Source organism: Papio anubis, chromosome 16, assembly GCF_008728515.1.
Source record: "Papio anubis isolate 15944 chromosome 16, Panubis1.0, whole genome shotgun sequence".
Lineage (NCBI taxonomy): Eukaryota > Metazoa > Chordata > Mammalia > Primates > Cercopithecidae > Papio > Papio anubis.
Genome location: NC_044991.1, coordinates 24,993,135 through 25,013,326, shown reverse-complemented (window position 1 = coordinate 25,013,326; position 20,192 = coordinate 24,993,135). Strand labels below are relative to the sequence as shown.

General features: G+C 49.3%; 1 protein-coding gene across 3 annotated transcripts in view; it reads left to right on the top strand.

The window, feature by feature from the left end:
• MYO18B (myosin XVIIIB) overlaps nt 1-20,192 on the top strand; it is a 297,367-nt gene that overhangs the window by 30,139 nt on the left and 247,036 nt on the right. For all 3 annotated transcript variants that reach the window (XM_031656039.1, XM_031656040.1, XM_031656038.1), the window contains exons 7-11: nt 608-784; nt 5,853-6,051; nt 9,009-9,151; nt 10,648-10,748; nt 14,522-14,585. In XM_031656039.1, the coding sequence (XP_031511899.1) occupies nt 608-784; nt 5,853-6,051; nt 9,009-9,151; nt 10,648-10,748; nt 14,522-14,585 (684 nt within the window). The remainder of the gene's footprint in view (nt 1-607; nt 785-5,852; nt 6,052-9,008; nt 9,152-10,647; nt 10,749-14,521; nt 14,586-20,192) is intronic.

The window sequence follows — 20,192 nt, the reverse complement described above, 5'->3', positions numbered from 1 at the left end:
GAAAACTCCCTGAAGCTGGAGAGAATGATAGGACGCCTCTTAGAATAGATGTTTCAAGAAGCAGCTTCACACACCCCTTGCTTCTAAGGTTTCCTAGGAATCAGTGGTTTTTCCTAGGAATCAGATGGTTTCCTAGGAATCAGTGCATGATGGGCTATGAGACCAGTGAGGCGGTTTGGCCATTGGCCTCCTCTCCTGGGTATCACGGAGCATATTGACAGCTTCTCCATAAGACCCAGAAGAGAAGGAAATGGCAGTGAATGCTCGCACACACTGGAGCATCACCTGTCTTTTTGTGGTGTTTGAGATTCAGAAAGTGCTTTGAATTTCGTCAAGTCTGCCTTGGGAGCGTCTGCCCTCATGGTCCACCGAGTGCAGGACCACAGCGAAGAGGGGTTGCCTCATAGGTTGCACAGAGGACAAGGAGAAGGCATGGCCCTATTTTATTCGTAGGGCTTCATCACTTCCCATCCAGAGTCCCTGTGCTCTGTTCCGGTCTTTGGCACATAGCTCTCAAAAGGAGGGCTGTGTATGTGTGTGTGTGTGTGTGTGTGTGTGTGTGTTGGGGGCCCAGGAGGCCAGAGGAGACTATGTGACGGTTTCACAGGCCAACCCCCCTGAGCTGGACCAGGCCGAGGACCTGGCCTCTCTCATCAGTGTCAACGAATCCAGTGTCCTGAACACGCTTCTGCAGCGCTACAGGGCTCAGCGGCCGCACACCTGCACGGGACCTGATCTGATCGTCCTCCAGCCCCGGGGGCCCTCAGTGCCATCTGCAGGGAAGGTGAGGTGGGACCATGGGGGGCAGGGCTGGGAAGTTGAGGGCAGGAGGGTCTGGGGGTATCCCTCTGCATCTGAGGTGACAGTAGAACCATGAGAGCCCCCAGTCTACCTGTCTGCAAGCAGCGTCCTTCTCGCGGCATTGTGGGCATCCTGTGGCATGGACCATGAGATTCCCCCATTCCCTGGGTGGAAAGATCAGTCACCATTAGGACAGAAACAGCAGCATTAAATGCCACAAGAATAACGAAAGAAAATACTGAATGAGTATGAACTCTACCAGATACTGCCTCATGCACCTTGTATTAACTCAGTTCATTCTCACATATCCACCTGAAAACACAGGTACTGTGATTAGCCCATTTTACAGATGAGAAGAGCCAGCTGGGCCAGGCGTAGGCTAAACTCTCAGGTCTAGCAAGCAGAGGAGCTGGGAGAAAACCCAGGGCACCGGGCTCCTGTGTGCTCTTGCTGAACTCTTGGGAGTCCTGAGCACCCACATCAACGGGGAAACAGAAGCTGCAGTTGTGCTTTAGTCTTTTTCCTCCCAAGTGTAGAAACGGCCGATTTTTGTTGAGACGGACAAGAGCAAAGGAAATCTCTAAGCGCCACCTTGTGGACGCACGAGGCACCTCAGCCGAGTCACTGAAGCGCGGCCCTTCAGTAATTCAATAGTGATTGAGCTATTGATTGAGGCTCTCCTACCGGGCCAGGCACAAAGAGCAGCACGGAAGATGCCGGGCGAGCAAGCCTGCCCTTGTGGAGTTGCTGTTCTAGGAAGAAAAGACAGACCATCAACAATAAAGATAAGAGTGGCCCGAGCAGATGAGTGGAGGAAGAGGTGGGAGAGGTTCGGAAAAACCAGGGCAGAGCCGGGTCAGTTCTCAGGATGATGATTCTGGCTTTTACTCTGAGTGGGATGGCAGCTACTGTGGATGTTTATTTATTTATTTACTTACTTACTTACTTTTGAGACGGAGTCTCACTCTGTCGCCCAGGCTGGAGTGCAGTGGCGCGATCTCCGTTCACTGCAAGTTCCGCCTTCTGGGTTCACGCTATTCTCCTGCCTCAGCCTCCCGAGTAGCTGGGACTACAGGCGCCCGCTGCCACGCCTGGGTAATTTTTGTATTTTTAGTAGAGACAGGGTTTCAACGTGTTAGCCAGGATGGTCTCAATCTCCTGATATTGTGATCCACCTGCCTTGGCCTCCCAAAGTGCTGGGATTACAGGCGTGAGCCACCACGCCTGGCCGATTTTTATTTTTTATGAACTGGGCCGCCTCCCCGGCCAGAGTAGGCTTAGAGAGAGTCCCTACTGGGGTTTTTAGCAGAGCAATGACGTGCTGTGACTTAGGCTGTAAAAGGATGCCTTTGGCTGCTGGGTAGAGGACAGATGGGAAGAGGCTCAGTGGAGGCAGGGAGGCCTGTTGGAGCTGAGACATCTTACCTGTGTGCTGTTCTGGAGACTCAGTGGGAAGTCACAAGCCCCTAGGACACCTGGTGGCCAGGAAAGATCATGATACTTCTTCTGGTTTCCATGTTCTCCTCTGCCAATTGGGGGTGAAAAGCCACATCTTACCCTGTGGGGCCCTGTGGAACAAACCCATCCCTATTCCCTGAGCAATGCTAAAGCCATTAAAGGGGATATAGTGGCTCTGTACCCCTCCCTCCAAGATTTTTCTCCTCAGAGTGACCCACGCCACCCCTTCAGTCACTCCCAGCGGCTCTCCCGTCACAGCTGTCCGTGGTCAGGGGCCCTGGGAGGACCTCAGAAGCTCTGGGTGGGCCAGAGCTTGGCGCGTGCCCTCTCCCATCCCTGTGGTGAGTGTTTAGGCTTCTGTGACTGCAACCCAAGGCCTCTGGGCTGTCCGAATTGCCGAGTGACTTCTCTGGCTCCCTGGAAATCCCTGGAAGGGACATTTTTACAGGCCCAGATAGCAAGCAGGCCCTCATTGGCCATCCTGGACTGAGGCATCGGAACTTAGGCAAAAGCGCTAAAAGGTGCAGGTGTTGGTACACACCCTGAGGTAGATCCCCCTACCTCCCTTCCTAACCCTGGGGTGGGGTGCGGCACTGGTCCCCACCCTTCCCTCAAGTCTTCCAGCCTCCCACCCTCAAACCCACACCCATCTCCTGTCCTTAGGCTGGATCAACCTCTGATTCCCCAAATGGCCACCAGGTGGGAGCACAGGCCTGCGGTGAGGCTGAGACCACCTTGAGGATGGGCTGGGTGGGGTCTGGGCCACACTGGGGGCCTCTCTCACTGTGGGGCTAGAGCCACCCGGGTCTGGGTGTGTGCTCGGGGCCGTGCAGGTCTTGGTGAATAAGAGTGTGAGTTTGAGCATGGGTGTGCAGAGCCCTCGGCAACTGTTGTATGCATGTGCCTACAAGCACACTTTCGTGCATGTATGCAAGGGCACATGTACACAGATGCGAAGGCACGTGTACATGCACACATGTATGAGTGCCTTCAGGAACCTGGCTGTGCAGAATTCTTCCTTCTCCCTCCAGGCAGTGGGCCTGAGCGGGCTGATGGATGGGACTGTCCGTTCCTTGAACTTTAGTTTTCCCAGACTGGGGGATGGCTCTAGGACTCAGACTCCAGGACCCTCTGCCTGCCTTAAGCCCTAAGGCTGTGTCCAGCCAGTGTGGGGGCATATCCCCGCTTTGCCTGCATTAGGGTCCTGCTGAGCCCTACATCTGGCATCGGGATAGGGACTCATGACTGTTCCTCAGGGGCTTGGAGCAGGAAAAGCCAACAGTGGATTGGGGACAGCCCCAGCCCCAAGCTAGGCATCCAGACTGAGGGGAGGGCCATCACACCGGGGTTTGTGCCCCTAGTTCAGCCAAGGGACTGTGCTAGGGAAGGCAGATGGGGCCTTGGCAGACCCAGTGGGCACCCTCAGTATCCTGGGCTTCAGACATCCTCCTGCAGCAGGGCCCATTCCTCTTGTGTCTTTTGGTGCCTCTCCGCTGACCTCACAGTAACCTCCCGCCCTCTTCCCTTGCTGCCAAATCCAATGTCAAGTCTCTGGTCTCCTCTTACTGAACTCGGCAGCATTTTCCTCCCTCTTCCTGGAAACACACCCTTCCTTGGCTCTAAGACTCCGCTTTCCTGGTTTTCCTTCCGGCCCACTGGCCGCCCAGTCAGTCTTCCTTGTGGTCTCCCTGACCTGTGCCTGTCAGGGTGCTCCGTCCCCACACTCTTCCTGGTGATCTCATCCAGCCTTGTGGCTTTCAAATGCCTCCCGTTCACTACAATTGAATTATATCTTTTGTTGATCATCTCTGTCTTCCCACCAGAAGGCAAGCTCCACCAAGCAGGGACTTAAAAAAAAAAAAAAAAAAAATCAGGTTTACTGAGGTGTAATTTACGTTATAGTCTAGTTCACCTTTTTAGTGCCCAGTTCTGTGTGTTTTTAACTAAGATGTATAGTTGTGTAACTGCTTCAACAATCAATTACATGACAGTTCCCGTCACCCCCAAAAGTTCTCTGGGCCCCTCTGTGGTCAACTCAGCCCCAAGTTCTACCCCTGGTAGACACTGATCTGTTTTTTTTGTCCCCATAGTTTTGCCTTTTTCAAAAAAAAAAAAAAAAAAAAACCCATGTAAATGGCATTGTACGGTATGTAACCTTTTGAATTGGCTTCTTCCAGGCAACACAACGCATTGGAGATTCACCCGTATGGTTTTATTTATCCACAGTTTGTTCCTTTATTTCACTGATGTACTTATTTCATTGTACTTTATTTCATCGTACTTATTTGTTCATAGGATGACCACTTGTCCTGGTTTTCCTGGGACTAAAACGTTTTCTGGGACATGAGACTTTCAATGCTAAAACCAGGATAGCAATTTGGGAGGCCGAGGCTGGCGGATCACCTGAGGTCAGGAGTTCGAGACAAGCCTGGCTAACATGGTGAAACCCCATTTCTACTAAAAATACAAAAATTAGCCAGGCATGGTGGTGCATGCCTTAAGCCCAGCTACTCAGGAGGCTGAGGCAGGAGAATCGCTTAAACCTAGGAGGTGGAGGTTGCAGTGAGCCGAGATGGCACCGTTGCACTCCAGCCTGGACAACAGAGAGCAAAACTCCATCTCAAAACAAAAACAAAAAACAAAAGAACAACCAAGATGGGTGATTATCCTAGTTCACTAGTTGAAGGACATTTGTGTTGTTTTAGTTTTTGGTGATTTCGAATGTATAGTCAATATAACCAATGACATAGAGGGATTTTTTGTGAACATACATTATTTCTTTAGGGTAAACACCTGGAGAGGGGTTGTGGGGTTGTGGAGAGGGGTAGTGAGTGTGCATCTCACTGTAGAAGAAACTCCCAAGCTGTTTTCCATAGCGGCTGCATCATTCAGCATTCCCATTAGCATCGTATGAGAATTCCAGTCACTCCTCATCTTCACCAAACTTGGTAGTGACTGTTAAATGTTTTTTCAGCCATTGTAATAGGCATATAATGGTATCTCTTTGCAATTGGCTAGAATTTCCTTTATCCATTTTGTGTCACGCTGTGCCCGAGTGCCTGCTGCATAGTAGACACTAATGGATTATTTTACTGAATGAAGTATGAATGAGTGGATGGAGAACATATGATTTCAGGTATCACCTAAATCTGTTACAGCAAATATGTAGCACACATACCACTAACTCCCCCATGTGCCGTTCCCTGTGTCCATGGCAGACATCACTAATCGTAATGGATAATTATGCCCTCGATCCAGCTGCCTCGCTTCAGGCAGATACTATGCGATGCTTTGAGTAACCAGTGAGATGAATCTCATGGACGAATGTAGCTCTCATTCAGGCCTCTAACTAACTAAAGAGGAGACCTAGGCTCAGAAAACAGGCATGGGTTGTCCAAGGACTCATAGGGCGCCAGGGGCAGAACTAGACACACAGGCTCGGCTCCTTCCAGTAGAGTAGGAAGGGAGGCAGGGACGCAGATCTGGAGGCAGGGACACAGATCTGGACCCTAGGCCTGGGGAGGGGCACTGTTTTAGAATGCTCCCTAGGCAATGGCTGGATGGGGTGACTGACACCTGTGATCTTCCTGCAGGTGCCCAAGGGCCGCCGGGATGGCCTGCCTGCCCACATTGGCTCCATGGCCCAGCGGGCATACTGGGCACTGCTGAACCAGCGGAGAGACCAGAGTGTTGTGGCCCTGGGCCGGAGTGGGGCTGGGAAGACCGCCTGCTGTGAGCAGGTCCTGGAACACCTGGTGGGGATGGCAGGCAGTGTGGATGGCAAGGTCTCAGGTACGGTGGTCTCTAGGTGACACGTAGAGTCGGGGTCAGGACGGGGAGAGCTGGAAGGGGGTGCTGAGCTGCTCTTTCTTATATTCATTCAGCTAGCATTCACTGAGCACCAGATACGTACAGACCCCATGCTTGCTACTGGGCAGGGCTATCCCTAGGTCACTGGGATATATTTGTTGAAATTAGAATAAGGTACTCCTTCTTCAAGACATTGATGGCTGTTTGCAGAACAGTCATCACACATGGACATTGTTAGAACTGGATACTTGACTGCCATCTGCTGGGAAATCATCCTAATATTCGTACACAAATCTAGGAGAGTGCGATGTGATTGAGGCACCCCAGGGATGTGGTGTCTTTGGGCAGTGCACAACCTGCTGAACTGAACAGAGGACTTGAAGAGTGAAGATTCAAGGACACAGTCTACACTCATGAGAAGCTAATAGCCAGAGTGGAAACTGAACTGTACCTATGTTCAAACTTGAGTGTTCTTCAAAAAGTGCTGGCAGAGCAGGCTAGGGAAGAAACTCAGGGAGTGTAGAGGAGGGCTGCAGGAGGGCTTTTTCTAGGATGTGATATTTGACCTGAGCCTTAAAAAAAGAATACCAATTGGCCGGGCGCGGTGGCTCACGCCTGCAGTCCAGCACTTTGGGAGGCCAAGGTAGGCGGATCACGAGGTCAGGAGATCGAGACCATCCTGGCTAACATGGTGAAACCCCGTCTCTATAAAAATACAAAAAATTAGCCGGGCGTGGTGGCAGGTGCCTGTAGTCCCAGCTACTCAGGAGGCTGAGGCAGGAGAATGGCGTAAACCCGGGAGGCGGAGCTTGCAGTGAGCCGAGATCGCGCCACTGCACTCCAGCCTGGGAGACAGCAAGACTCTGTCTCAAAAACAAAACAAAACAAAACAAAAAACCAATTAATAATAACAACTACAATATTAATAATGATCTTAGTAAATGCTTGCTGAAACCTATATTTCAGGCCCAATTCCAAGGATACTAACTTTATTATTATTATTATTATTATTGAGACAGGGTCTTACTCTGTCACCCAGGCTGGAGTGCAGTATGTGATCTCAGCTCACAGCAACCTTGACCTCCTAGGCTCAAGTGATCCTCCCACCTCAGCCTCCTGAGTAGCTGGGATTACAGGTACACGCTACCACCCTTGGCTATTTTTTTTTTTTTTTTTTGTAGAGATGGGGTTTCACCATGTCCAGGCTGGTTTAGAACCCCTGGGCTCTAGCGATCCACCCACCTCGGCCTTCCAATGTGCTAGGATTACAGGTGTGAGTCTTGTGTTCAGCCTGAACTTTTTTTTTTTTTTAATCTAAGACAGCCCTATAAGGTAGATGCTATTATTTAAATTTTATAGATTGAAGGCATTGAGATTCAGCTTGCCTGATGTCACACAGCAAATACTCCTAGAGCTGAGATTCAAACCTTGGCCTACTGGCTGTAGAGCTCTCACCATTGTGGCACTGTTCTCAGCTCTTTTTCATTATTGCACACTCTGAAAAGCCTTTTAAGACATTTATTCCCCTTAATCATTTCCCCTATGGTGAAATGTCAATACCACAGATAAGCCATATATTCCTTTATGTATATTTGTGTTTTATACATAAAAGTTTTTTTGTATACTTTTTTATATTTATACATATATAGAATATAAAATATATTTATACAAATATTTTCATATTTAATTTTTTGTATAAATTTTTTTTTACTACCACTTCTAAGAATCAGTTTTTACTCATCTCAGGGACAATATCCTCCCATTGAGAATACATGATGCAGGCAATATTGTGTTTCTAATAATAACTATAATAATAGTTCCACCTTTAGAATATTTTCTAAGCATGTGACATTATTAAATCTTTTGGTCCTCGGCCGGGCGCGGTGGCTCACGCCTGTAATCCCAGCACTTTGGGAGGACGAGGTGGGCGCATCACAAGGTCAGGAAATTGAGACCATCCTGGCTAACGTGGTGAAACCCCGTCTCTGCTAAAAATACAAAAAACTTAGCCAGGCGTGGTGGCGGGCACCTGTAGTCCCAGCTGCTCCGGAGGCTGAGGCAGGAGAATGGCGTGAACTGCCACTGCACTGCACTCTAGCCTGGGTGACAGAGCAAGACTCTGTCTCAAAAACAAAACAAAACCCCAAAACTTTTGGTCGTCATGACAGCCACATGAGGATTAGATTTAATTAGTCAATTAATTGTTTGATTATTAATGAATTAATTATAAATAATTAATAATTAACTAGTTAATTTGTCCCAAATCAGGTAACCAGCAAAGGGAAGATCCTCAGTCTCTTCTAACCGCTTGGCTATACTGCTTCTCCACTAGGATTATTTCAATACTTTGCTGAACACCTACTTTATGTCTGGCTCATGCTAGAAACTGGAGATACAGTGGGAAGAGGCACAGTCTCTCAGAATGTAGTTGTGCTGTGAATTGCATGCGTCTGAGGGTGGAAGTCAGGTCAGGCTGTATCCAGGTGCTTAGCACAGTGCTTGTTGCATTGTAGGTATGCAATGAATAGTAGTGGGGAGATTATAGGGCTTTGCAAGCCTGCTTCTAAGCTGTGAGTGCAGGCCCCAGAATGTTATCCTCACCTCTTCCTAGGCTCCATTATGTCTGGGAAGCCCTAGGGCAGCCTCTGTTACCCAGATGGTGCCTATCCCTGGCCCTTCTAGATTGAGTCTTGTTTCCCCTACACCAGGGCTGGTAGTACAGGGTCAGTCCAGCAATCGGTGCTCAGTGAAATGTATGTGGTTTATAGTTGGGTTGGGCAGGGAGTGCGTGGCAGGAAGCTCACAGGAAGCCCACAGGGGGCTGAGGCCAGGATGAGGACTGGCCCAAGCAGGGGCCATGGAAAAGGTGGACCTGTGCGAGGTGGGAGTGGCAGCTCCCGGTCCATCAGTGACATGTGGCCCTATGCTGCCCCCAACAGTGGAGAAGATCCGAGCCACCTTCACTGTCCTCCGGGCCTTTGGCTCTGTGTCCATGGCTCACAGCTGCAGCGCCACCCGGTTCTCCATGGTGATGTCGCTGGACTTCAATGCTACCGGCCGCATCACGGCTGCTCAGCTCCAGGTGAGGCCTCTGGGGGGATGTGCAAGGGGGCCCTTGAGGCTGCTGTGTCTCTAGCCCCACTCAGTAGAGCCCACGCCTCCAGCTGGGACTCTAGGATGTGTCTGAAATGGTCATGGTGGTGGCTCACGCCTGTAATCCCAGCACTTTGGGAGGTCGAGGCGGGTGGATCACCCGAGGTCAGGGGTTTGAGACCAGCCCGACCAACATGGTGAAACCCTGTTTCTACTAAAATGCAAAAATTAGCTGGGCGTGGTGGCAGGTGCCTGTAATCTCAGCTACTCGGGAGGCTGAGGCAGGAGAATTGCTTGAACCCAGGAGGCGGAGGTTGCAGTGAGTCGAGATCGTGCCATTGCACTCCAGCCTGGGCAAAAAGAGGGGGAACTCCATCTCACACACAAAAAAGTAAGAATAATAATAAATAATGAAATGGTCATGGATCCCCTAACTGGGGCCAGTTGCTCCCCACCTCACTCGGTGCCCTGGAACATCCCTTCTGGAGCAAGCCAGCCCGTCTGTGCTTCGGACTCTCAGGGGAATGAAATATTCATGAGCAAATACAGAATTCAGCCCCTCATTAGCCAGGTCTTAAAAGCGCAAGTTGAAATTAAACAGACACTCGCCAGCCTTCCGCAACAGTCCGTGTGTGATGAACACATGGCCTGTTTGTTCCCATCTCCAAAATCACCTGTACCCCTCCCCGTCTCCCTCAAACGTCCTGCTTGAACAGAAAATAGGATTAGGTTATTAGAAGAGTTGTTTGTAAAGTGGCGCTGGTATAATATCCAGACTCAAGGAAAACCCCTCCACGCCAAATAAGTTCCTTTTCTGTCCTGGCCCTGAAATCCTACCCTTAATCACTATTTGGGTTAAGGTATTAAAGGCTTCTATTAAAAAGGGAATATGTTGGAAGGTGGCCTTATTTGATAGTTACTACCAATTAAGGTACCTTTGATACCTTAATTGGAATGAATCTATTGCATTAGTTAATTTCCTAGGTGGACTCTGAATTAGTGAGATAAAGGATGAGAAGTTCTGATATGGAGGTTGCCAGCAAAATTTGGACCTGAGATGTTGACTCAAAGAGTGGATCAGAGGCTGGGCACGGTGCCTCAGGCCTGTAATCCCAGCACTTTGGGAGGCTGAGATGGGCGGATCACAAGGTCAGGAGATGGAGACCATCCTGGCTAACACGGTGAAACCCCATCTCTACTAAAAATACAAAAAAATTAGCCGGGCGTGGTGGCGGGCACCTGTGGTCCCAGGTACTTGGGAGGCTGAGGCAGGAGAATGGCATGAACCCAGGAGGCAGAGCTTTCAGTGAGCCGAGATCACACCACTGTACACCAGCCTGGGCAACAGAGCGAGATTCCATCTTGAAAAAAAAAAAAAAAAAAAAAAAGGAGTGGATCAGAGTGGGGCACCCTGGGTAGCTGGGCATCAGGCATGTGCAGATGTATGCAAAGCGCTGACTGGGTGCCCCTCTTCTCTCCCTGCAGACAATGCTTTTGGAGAAGAGCCGTGTGGCGCGGCAGCCGGAAGGGGAAAGTAACTTCCAGATTTTCTCCCAGATGCTGGCTGGATTGGACTTGGATCTCAGGTGAGCACTTGGGGCAGGTAGAGACAGCCGAGGGCAGTGCAACAAAGAGCACCTGTTCTTTGGGGGCCCAGCCTTAGCTTCTGCCCAGTACTGAGAGGCCATGGGACCCAGGGATTAGGAACATGGTCTCTGATTCCAGCTGCCTGGGTACACACAGCTCAAGGGCTGGGTGACTTTGGTCACATGTCATCCACCCTGAGCCTCGGTTTCTTTCTTTGTAATGTGGAAACAACACCTTTCTTAGACCTTATAGAACTGAGATAATTCACATTCAGCTCTTTATAAATGCTGGGAGTCAAGGCTGTCTGCTGTGATAGTGGCATGTCAATACCGGTTCTGGCGGCGGTGTGGGAAGAGGGAGAGGGACAGCAGACCCCCACATCTTCCAGAAGTTTCTAAACTTTTGTGGGAGTTTTGGGTGTATAGTAGGGTATGCCTACATGAGGTTCCTCGGGACAGACCTGCTGCTGAGTGGCGCAGTGAGCTGGGTAGTCAGGCAAGTCTCATCTTGGAGGGCTTCCTGGAGGAGGTGGCCTAAAAAGCCATCTCTGCCCTTCCTCAAATCTACAGGGCATCGTTAGGCATGTGGCTTATGTGGCTTCCTCTCCCAGAGCCTTGGTTTCCTCCTCTGTTGGATGGATGGGCACGGTCCTCGTGAAGCTCCAGAGAGAGAGAAAATGGGTTTTCCCACATGAAGGGTGATAATTTGTGGTTACTGTGCTCTAACCTCATCACTGTTTGTTCCCCACCCTTCCCTCCCCATCTGAAGGGCAGCCTCAACCTGTCCTGTGTGTCCTGGCTAAGGCTGGAGGGACAGCTGTAACCTGCAGAGAGAAGGCAGAGAAGAGAAGGAACTCCCACTTTTCAGAGTGATAGTAACTGAGCAGCAGGGAAACTTCTAGAAGGTCTTGGGAATCTGTAGGAGAACTTGGAGTAGGGTTGTATAGCAGAGTGACAAGGACCACCAACTCGAGGACAAGGCTGTGTGGATTTGTATGTTGGCTTTTCCACTTGTTGGCTGTGTGACCTTGAGCTAATGACTTCACCTTTCTGAGCCTGAGTTTCCTTATCTACAAAAATAGATGTGACTATATCACAGTGTTGTGGTGAGAGTTAAAATATGAACAGGTAGACAATACTTTTTTTGGTTTGTTTTTTGTTGAGACGGAGTCTCACTCTGTCACCCAGGCTGGAGTGCAGTGGTGCGATCTCGGCTCACTGCAAGCTCTGCCTCCCGGGTTCACGCCATTCTCCTGCCTCAGCCCCCTGAGTAGGTGGGACTACAGGCGCCCGCCACCACGCCCAGCTAATTTTTTGTATTTTTAGTAGAGATGGGGTTTCACCTTGTTAGCCAGGATGGTCTCAATCTCCTGACCTCGTGATCCACCCACCTCGGCCTCCCAAAGTGCTGGGATTACAGACGTGAGCCACCACGCCCAGCCAACAATACTTCTTAAAATAGTGCCCGGGCATAGCAAATGCTTTGTGTGTTTTTTTTGTTTTTGGAGGATTTGATCTGCCTTGATACCCCTGACAGGCCCTGACCAGGCCCTGACCAGGTCATCCAAAGGAATGACTTTGGATTCAGAGGGACATGGGTTTGATCCTGGCTTTGCCCCACATGGGCTTCTCTGAGCCTTGATTTCTCCTTCTGTAAAATGGGTTCCTACTAGTGCCAACCCCGTAGGCATTTAAATGAGATCACATGTCAAGGCAGCAGGTGCCATGTGTGGTGCATAGTAACGGTGTAATGCGGGAAGGAATAGGTAGGTGGGCCCTGAACATAGGAGTTTGAGCCCCACTTTCAGCCCCATGGCCTCACCTCTTGGGACCTCCATTTTCTCACCTCTCGGAACACTGAAGGACACACACATCACCCCGTTCCAGCCCTAGATCCCCACACTGGGGCTCTCTCTTCTGCACCCCATGGGTGGGGCTTGATTCTGGGGATAGAAGCATTGCCTGCTGGAGAGGGGGATTTGGAGGCTTACGCTGGGGTGGACCCAGGCAGGATGAGGCTCAACTGTGGCTAGCAGAGGATGCCCGACCTCCACTCCCAGCCAGGCCCAGGCCGGGGGCCCTGCATGCTGGAGGCATCCTTATTGAGTTTGGCATCCTTAGGAACTGGGCCAAAGCTGCGTCTGAGAGGAAAGGGCTGCCTAGATGAGTTTCAGGGACCCCAAGGGAGTAAAGTGCTTGGAGCAACTCAGCCCCCTCAGGGAGTCATTGTCATTCTGAAGGTTCCTTGTTAATCCCCCAGTTACTTCCCTTTCTCTACCTCTGCCGCTGCCAACTTGGTCCCTCACCGACATGGAAGCTTCCAAAGGTCAAAATCAGGTTCCCACTTGCCCAAATGTCCTTTCTCCCATGCACTCATGTGGCAAACTCCTAGTCATCCTTCAAAACCCTACTCCAAATCCCTTTTTAAGAGGAGCAGTGTCTGATTCTTGCTCCTCGGTTTCTCCTTTCTACCATTTTGGTGCCTGGTGTATGCTTCTGGTTCAAAAACCTGCCAGTGCAGGTCTCCCTTCCTCACCAGATAGACTGGGAGATCTTTGAATCAGGGGCCCTGTTGTCCTTCTTTCTGCCTTCCCAGTACCTCGCACAGGGCTTGGCACCAGGTAGATGCTTCTTAATTATTTGTCAGATTGAATTTCCAGTGAATGGAAGAGAGTGTCAGGAAAACAGAGCTCTTACTCTGTGCCAGCGCAGCAGTGTACAATATCTCATTTAATCCTGGGAGGCAAGAAGAGGTAGGGAGCCCATTTTACAGATAAGGAAACGTGAGTTGCAGAGAAGAGAATTACCTTGTCTGCCACATAGCAGCACTGGGGTTGGACTTGAAGCCTAGCTGGTAAGAGTCCTTCCAAGTCACGAGGCAGAGAGGGGTGTGGGGTCTGTAGAGAATCTAGGGAGAGGACACTGAAGGCCTCAGAACCAGACAAGCTGGCTGGAGACTGATGAGTAACCCTCGACCCTTTCCAGGAACCAATTTGAGCCCACATGGGGATTGGGGATCCTAGGCAGGGCTCTACAGTGCTTTTGTGAGTAGAGAGTGTGATTCAAAGGGGCAGGGGGCATAGCCGTACCCACCCCGCCTTTGGCTTGCATTCCTCAAGCCTGCGAAAGTGGGTGGCCCATCTGCAGGTCTCACTCTCGAGGAGCCTGCAGGTTGAACATGGGAAGGAGCCTTAAACATCGTGTTGCTTCATAAAGTGCAGACTGAGGCCGGGAGAGGCGCACGTGGCAGGATAGCGCGGAGTCTGGGCTGGAAGGGCCAGCAGACCTCAGCTCAGCTTGGGCTGCGTGCTTGCTAGCTGTGAAGGTCTGGGGCAGGTACCCACTCTCAGTGCCTCTGTTTTGTCAATGGTGAAATGGAAATAATTGTACCGATGGAGTGGGGCTGTCATGAGTCATGTTAGAACTTAACGTGCCGCAAGGGCTCATTTGTGTTGACTGTTTCAATATTATCCTTGAGTGAGGCCACCCAGCTGATTAGAAGATCTGGAGTTAGTCCCTGCTCTCCTGATGTTCCTCTACAACCCTTTCTCCTGGGATTTCCTGGCGTTTAGGAAGGGCCAAGGGAGGGCTATGCGTGAGGAATATTTGGGAGATCGAAGATGTCCCAGGGCAGAGTTAGTGGGGCCAAGGCCAGGGACAGACCCTGGGGTGTCTGGGTAGTTGCATGGAGCCCCACACACTGTGACGACCACCTGCCCTGCCAGGCCTGGTGTGAACAGCCCACTGACTCCTGGTTCCTTCTGTGCTTCCAGGACGGAGCTGAACCTGCACCAGATGGCAGATAGCAGCTCCTTTGGCATGGGCGTGTGGTCCAAGGTAAGGAGGAGGTCCCTCAGGGGTGGGATGTGAGTCCGTGTCCCTGGGGCCAGATGGGAGGGTGATGAGGAGTCGCCGTGCAACTTGTCTCCTTTGGTACTGGGGTTCACAGTTGGCAAGGGTTGATCATGTGGAAGAGTCAGGGGCTGTCTTTGTAGGGTCTGGGCTTGTTGGGTAAAGGAGACTCGGACAAATAAAGGAAACCAGACGTAGTATACCTTAGAGGTAGGATTAGGGCCCTGGAATCAGTCTAGTTCAAGCCCCAGCTCTGATACTTATTAAGTAGGTGAACCTCAGGCGTGGACTTTAACCTCCCAGGAAGTCTGTCTCTTCTTCAGTACAATAATGATAGTAGCAGTATCTGCCTCATAGGGTTGTTGTGAGGGTGAAATGAAATGATATGTATAACGTGCTTGGAACAGGGCTTGGCCTAAATCAATCAATAGGGTGCTCTTTGTCAATACTACTGGTGGTTAACTTGGGTAGGTGCACTCAGAGATGGTTTCGTGATCAATATAGTCTATGAGTGGGGCCGAGAGTTAGGTATTTCATTGTTTAAAAAAACAAATGGTTCACTGGTTTGATATTTTATTATTCAATTATTTTAACCATTGTTTTCTCCCTTCTCTCCCAAATACCTTCACCACCACCTATGCTGGGCCTGTGTTGTGTTAGGTGTATGCTTCTGCTAAGTGCTACGAGTATGGTCCTCATCCATGAATTTTTATTTTAGCAGGAGGCACAGACTTGGAAATTAATGCAATCATGTGAGATAAGAATATGTCAGAGGTTGCACGAAATGTTGCAGGCACCACAGGATAACTGATAGAGCTACTTGGCCTTTGCCAGGGAAGACTTCTTAGCCAAGGGAACATTTGGCCTGGGTTTTGAAGGATGAATAGGAGTTCACCAGATGGAGGGAATTAGCTAACTTCCATTCCAAAGCCTCTTTTCAAACATACATGTCTGGGAAACAAATAGTGCTAGAATAATTGGATATCCTGGTGCCAAAAAAAAAAAAAAAATCCATCCATATTTCACATAATATACTAAAATTAACAAAAAAATCACAGATCTAATTGTAAAACTTCAAACCACACAATTTCTAGAAGAAAAGTGAGAAAAATCTCTGTAACCCTGAGCTGGGCAAAGATTTCTTAAATGAGACATCAAAATCCCAGTCCATAAGAGAACAAATTAACTTTATCAAAAGGATAGTAGCAGTATCTGCCTCATAGGGTTGTTGTGAGGGTGAAATGAAATGATGTATATAACATGCTTAGAACAGAGCTTGGCCTAAATCATCTGCTCTCTGAAAGGCACTATTACTATGAAAAGCAAGCCACTGACTGGGAGGAAATATTTGCAAATCACTTATCTGATAAAGGATTTTTATCTAGAATATCAAAGTAATTCTCAAAACTCATAAATGAAAAACCCAATAAAAAAGATGGGCAAAAGATGGAATGTACAAAAAAAGCGTAAATGGATGGCAACCACGCACATGAAAATATGCTCAACATCATTGGTCATTAAAGAAATTCAGCCAGTGCGGTGGCTCATGCCTGTAATCCCAGCATTTTGGGAGGCCGAGGCGGGCAGATCACCTGAGGTCAGGAGTTCGAGACCAGCCTGGCCAACATAGAGAAACCCTGTCTCTGCTAAAAATACAAAAAATTAGACTGGGGGCAGTGGCTCACGCCTGTAATCCCAGCACTTTGGGAGGCTGAGGCGGGCAGATCACGAGGTCAGGAAATCGAGACCATCCTGGCTAACAAGGTGAAACCCCTGTCCCTGCTGAAAATACAAAAAATTAGCTGGGCATGGTGACAGGGGCCTGTAGTCCCAGCTACTCCAGAGGCTGAGGCAGGACAGTGGTGTGAACCCGGGAGATGGAGCTTGCAGTGAGCTGAGATGGCGCCACTGCACTCCAGCCTGGGAGACAGCGAGACTCCGTCTCAAAAAAAATAAAAAAATATATATATATATACAAAAAATTAGCTGAGCATCGTGGCACACGCCTATATTTCCAGCTACTCAGGAGGCTGAGGCAGGAGAATTACTTGAACCCAGGAGGTGGAGGTTGCAGTGAGCAGAGATTGCACCACTGCACTCCAGCCTGGGTGACAGAGCGAGACTCCATCTCAAAAAAAGAAAGAAAAAAAGTTGCTAAGCACGCGTGTGCGCTTACACACACACACACACTCTCTTACACATTGCTGAGTATTGTCCACAGAGTTTCTAATTCAGTAGCTCTGGGTGAGGCCTGAGAATGTGCATTTCTCACAAGTTCCCAGGCAATGCTGATGCTGCTGGTCCAGGGACCCTGCTTGGAGAACCACTGTTGCAGAGTCTGTTTCTGCACTGGGCGAGGTGATGTGTCTGCCCCGTCTGAACCCTGGGGGCTAATCTACTTGTCACCTTATAAGTATGTCCCAAATATTATATGGGCAAGCCTGGAGAGTTGAGGGCATATCAGAGAGGCTGCCTGGAAGAGGTGACCAAGAGCTGGCCACGAGAATGAGAATGACATTTCTTTCATTGTCAAAACTCAGACATGAAACAAGCTGGAATGAGAATGAAATTAACAGATGCAACAAGGCTGGCATTCTTGCTAAACCGAATATTGGGGGGCACCCTCTTATTCGGGGGACTCTGCAGTCTGTTCTTTTTTCATACCCTTTCCCCCATGATTTGGGGTCATTAGGAGCCCAGACCTCAACCTTGAAGGCAAGAGATGAGAAATGACCTCAGCACTGATTTTTCTCATTCGTTTAATGAGCTTTGGCCAAATATATCCATTTGAATCAGCAAAAGAGTTGTTTTTTATTTTCCTATTGTTTTTGAGAAGGAAAAGGGCCCAAGCAGGGGCCCTCTGAGCTTTCCCCAACCTGACCTGTTTGTTAACAGTCTGCATAAAGCCATTGGTCACAGCGTGAATTCGTGTCAAAGAAGCGTTTGAAGTGGTTTGCTTTTTTTTCTCTTTATTTCTGAGGGGCATTTTTTAGACCAATTGATTTGCAGGAACTGGTAGGGTGTTTCTTTGTTCTCTCTCTGCTACCTGGCAGGTATCAGGAGAATGTTTGCTCTGTTCTTTCAGAAGAAAAATAAAGTCTGAAAATTCGTTGGTCTTTGATACAAGCCTGGGCCAGTTACTGGGGATGAGTAGGCCAGGTACAGCTTCATTAAGGAAATCTGGTGATCAGGATATGCCCCCCAATAATGGGAGCTGCTAAGTCCCCAAGGCTGTCCAATGTCAGCTCTTCTTCTTCTTCCTTCTTTCTTTTTCTTTTTCTTCTTCTTTCCTCTTCCTTCTTCTCCTTCTTCTCCTTCTTCCCCTTCTTCCTCTTCCTCTTCCTCCTCCTCCTTCTTCATCATCAAAGATGGCAGCATTGGGCAAGTTGGGGAGGGCAAAGCCTCAATGGCCCAAGGGGAGGGCTTGGCCTGCTCCTGTTTTTTTTTTTTTTTAAAAAAAACAACTAATTTATGGCTGGGCACAGTGGCTCATGCCTGTAATCCTAGCACTTTGGGAGGCTGAGGTGGGCAGATTACCTGAGGTCAGGAGTTCGAGACCAGCCTGGCCAACATGGTGAAACCCTGCCTGTACTAAAAATACAAAAATTAGCCGGGTGTAGTGGCATGTGCTGTAATCCCAGCTACTCGGGAGGCTGAGGCAGGAGAATCTCTGGAACCCAGGAGGCAGAGGCTGCAGTGAGCCGAGATCACACTACTGCACTCTAGCCTGAGTGACAGAGCGAGATTCTGTCCAAGGAAAAAGTAAAAAATAAAAAATGAAATTACTACATACTTCCTATAGAGAAATCAGAAAAAACAGAAAGGCAAAACCAAAAACCAGAATACACGCACACACTCAAGCAAACCAGAAAACAAGCGCCATTCACTTCACCACCCTGAGAAACCCACTGGTCCTATACCTGCAGACGTTCTTCCAGTATTTTTCCTACAAATATTTTACATAATTCATAACACACTGTATATCATTAAAACTTTCTGACCGGGCACGGTGGCTCGCGCTTGTAATCCCAGCACTTTGGGTGGCCAAGGCGGGCGGATCACCTGAGGTCAGGAGTTCGAGACCAGCCGGATCGTTATGGTGAAACCCCGTCTCTACTAAAAATACAAAAATTAGCCGGGCATGGTGGCAGGTGCCTGTAATCTCAGCTACTCAGGAGGCTGAGGCAGGAGAATCGCTTGAACCCGGGAGGCAGAGGTTTCAGTGAGCCGAGATTGCGCCACTGCACTCCAGCCTGGGCGACAGCATGAGACTCCGTCTCAAAAACAAAACAAACACACACACACACACACACACACACACCTTTCACAAACATTAGAAGACATGGTTCCCTGAACTGCTGTTTCCCTAATATTGTCCATTTACATGGTTTTAAACCTTTTTGTGGTTCTTAGTGATAAGGTGATAAATATCTTTGGGCGTCCGGCTTGCATTACCGTCTCAGACTCCCAAACCTCTGTCTAAGGAGATGTCTCCAGTTATCTTTCCTGTTGTCTCCTTGGTAACAATCTCCCATCTCTGATCACACTGTTTATTTATCATTTGTCTCCCCTCGGCCCTAAGTTCCGTGAGGGTGGGAGTCTCACTTGTCTTGATCCCTCCTGAATAGACAAGGCCTAGCACTCAGCCAGGCATACAGCAAGTGCTCAATAAATGTGTGTTGAGTGAATAAATGATCGAGCATGCCCAACTCACCACCACTTAACTAAAATCACATCTTTTCAATTTTCAAATCGTTTGCTACTGTGGTCATCTGAGATCGGTTAATTAAACTTTATTTTCTCCCCAGTATCATTTCACTAGGTCTTTGGGGATCTCATGTCTGCCTTTGAACCCACTCCTTGGATCCTGGGAGCTGGGGCAGTTGCTGGGAATCTCAGAGGACCCAGAGAAGGGAATTAGAAAGCCTGGGGGTCCCATCCCTCAGTCGTTGTGGGCAGTCTGGGGTCCTCAAATCTGGGCTGAGTAGTACTGTGGACCCAGCTCAGTGGGTGAACACACTTAACTCCACCATCAATGGCTCTTATTTGGGGATGGTTGCTAGAAGCTCATTGTCAATGGATATTTGTTGATCTTATTAGATGCCAGGTATTGGCACACAGAAATAACTCAACTGGGTCTCACCCATCAAGTGACTCACTTTTGGGAGGTGGTGGTGGGCTGCCATGTCTACATCAACAGATCATTCCAAGTTGGAGAGAGATGTGCCTGAGTGGAGGTGTATGTAGGCTGAGGCCGAGCTGGGAGGAGGAGAGGCATATCAGGGAGGGCTGCCTGGAGGAGGCAACCATGAGCTGGAGCTGGACTGACAGTGAATTAGACAGGTTCAGGGAGGCCAGCATTCTGACTACACTGAGCACCTCATGCAAAGGTAAACATGAGTGGCCAGTCAAAGCAAGGACCCCAGGGTAAAAGTGCGGAGACCCCCAGCGTGGCACTGGCCAGGTCCTCGGAGGCTGCCTGTACTCGGTGACTGCCAGTTTCTCCTCTTAGTCCTCACACTGCGCCCTCGCTGCCTGCCACATTTCAGCTTGTAAATGGAACTTACTTGAGAACTGCCAAGCACCAGGATA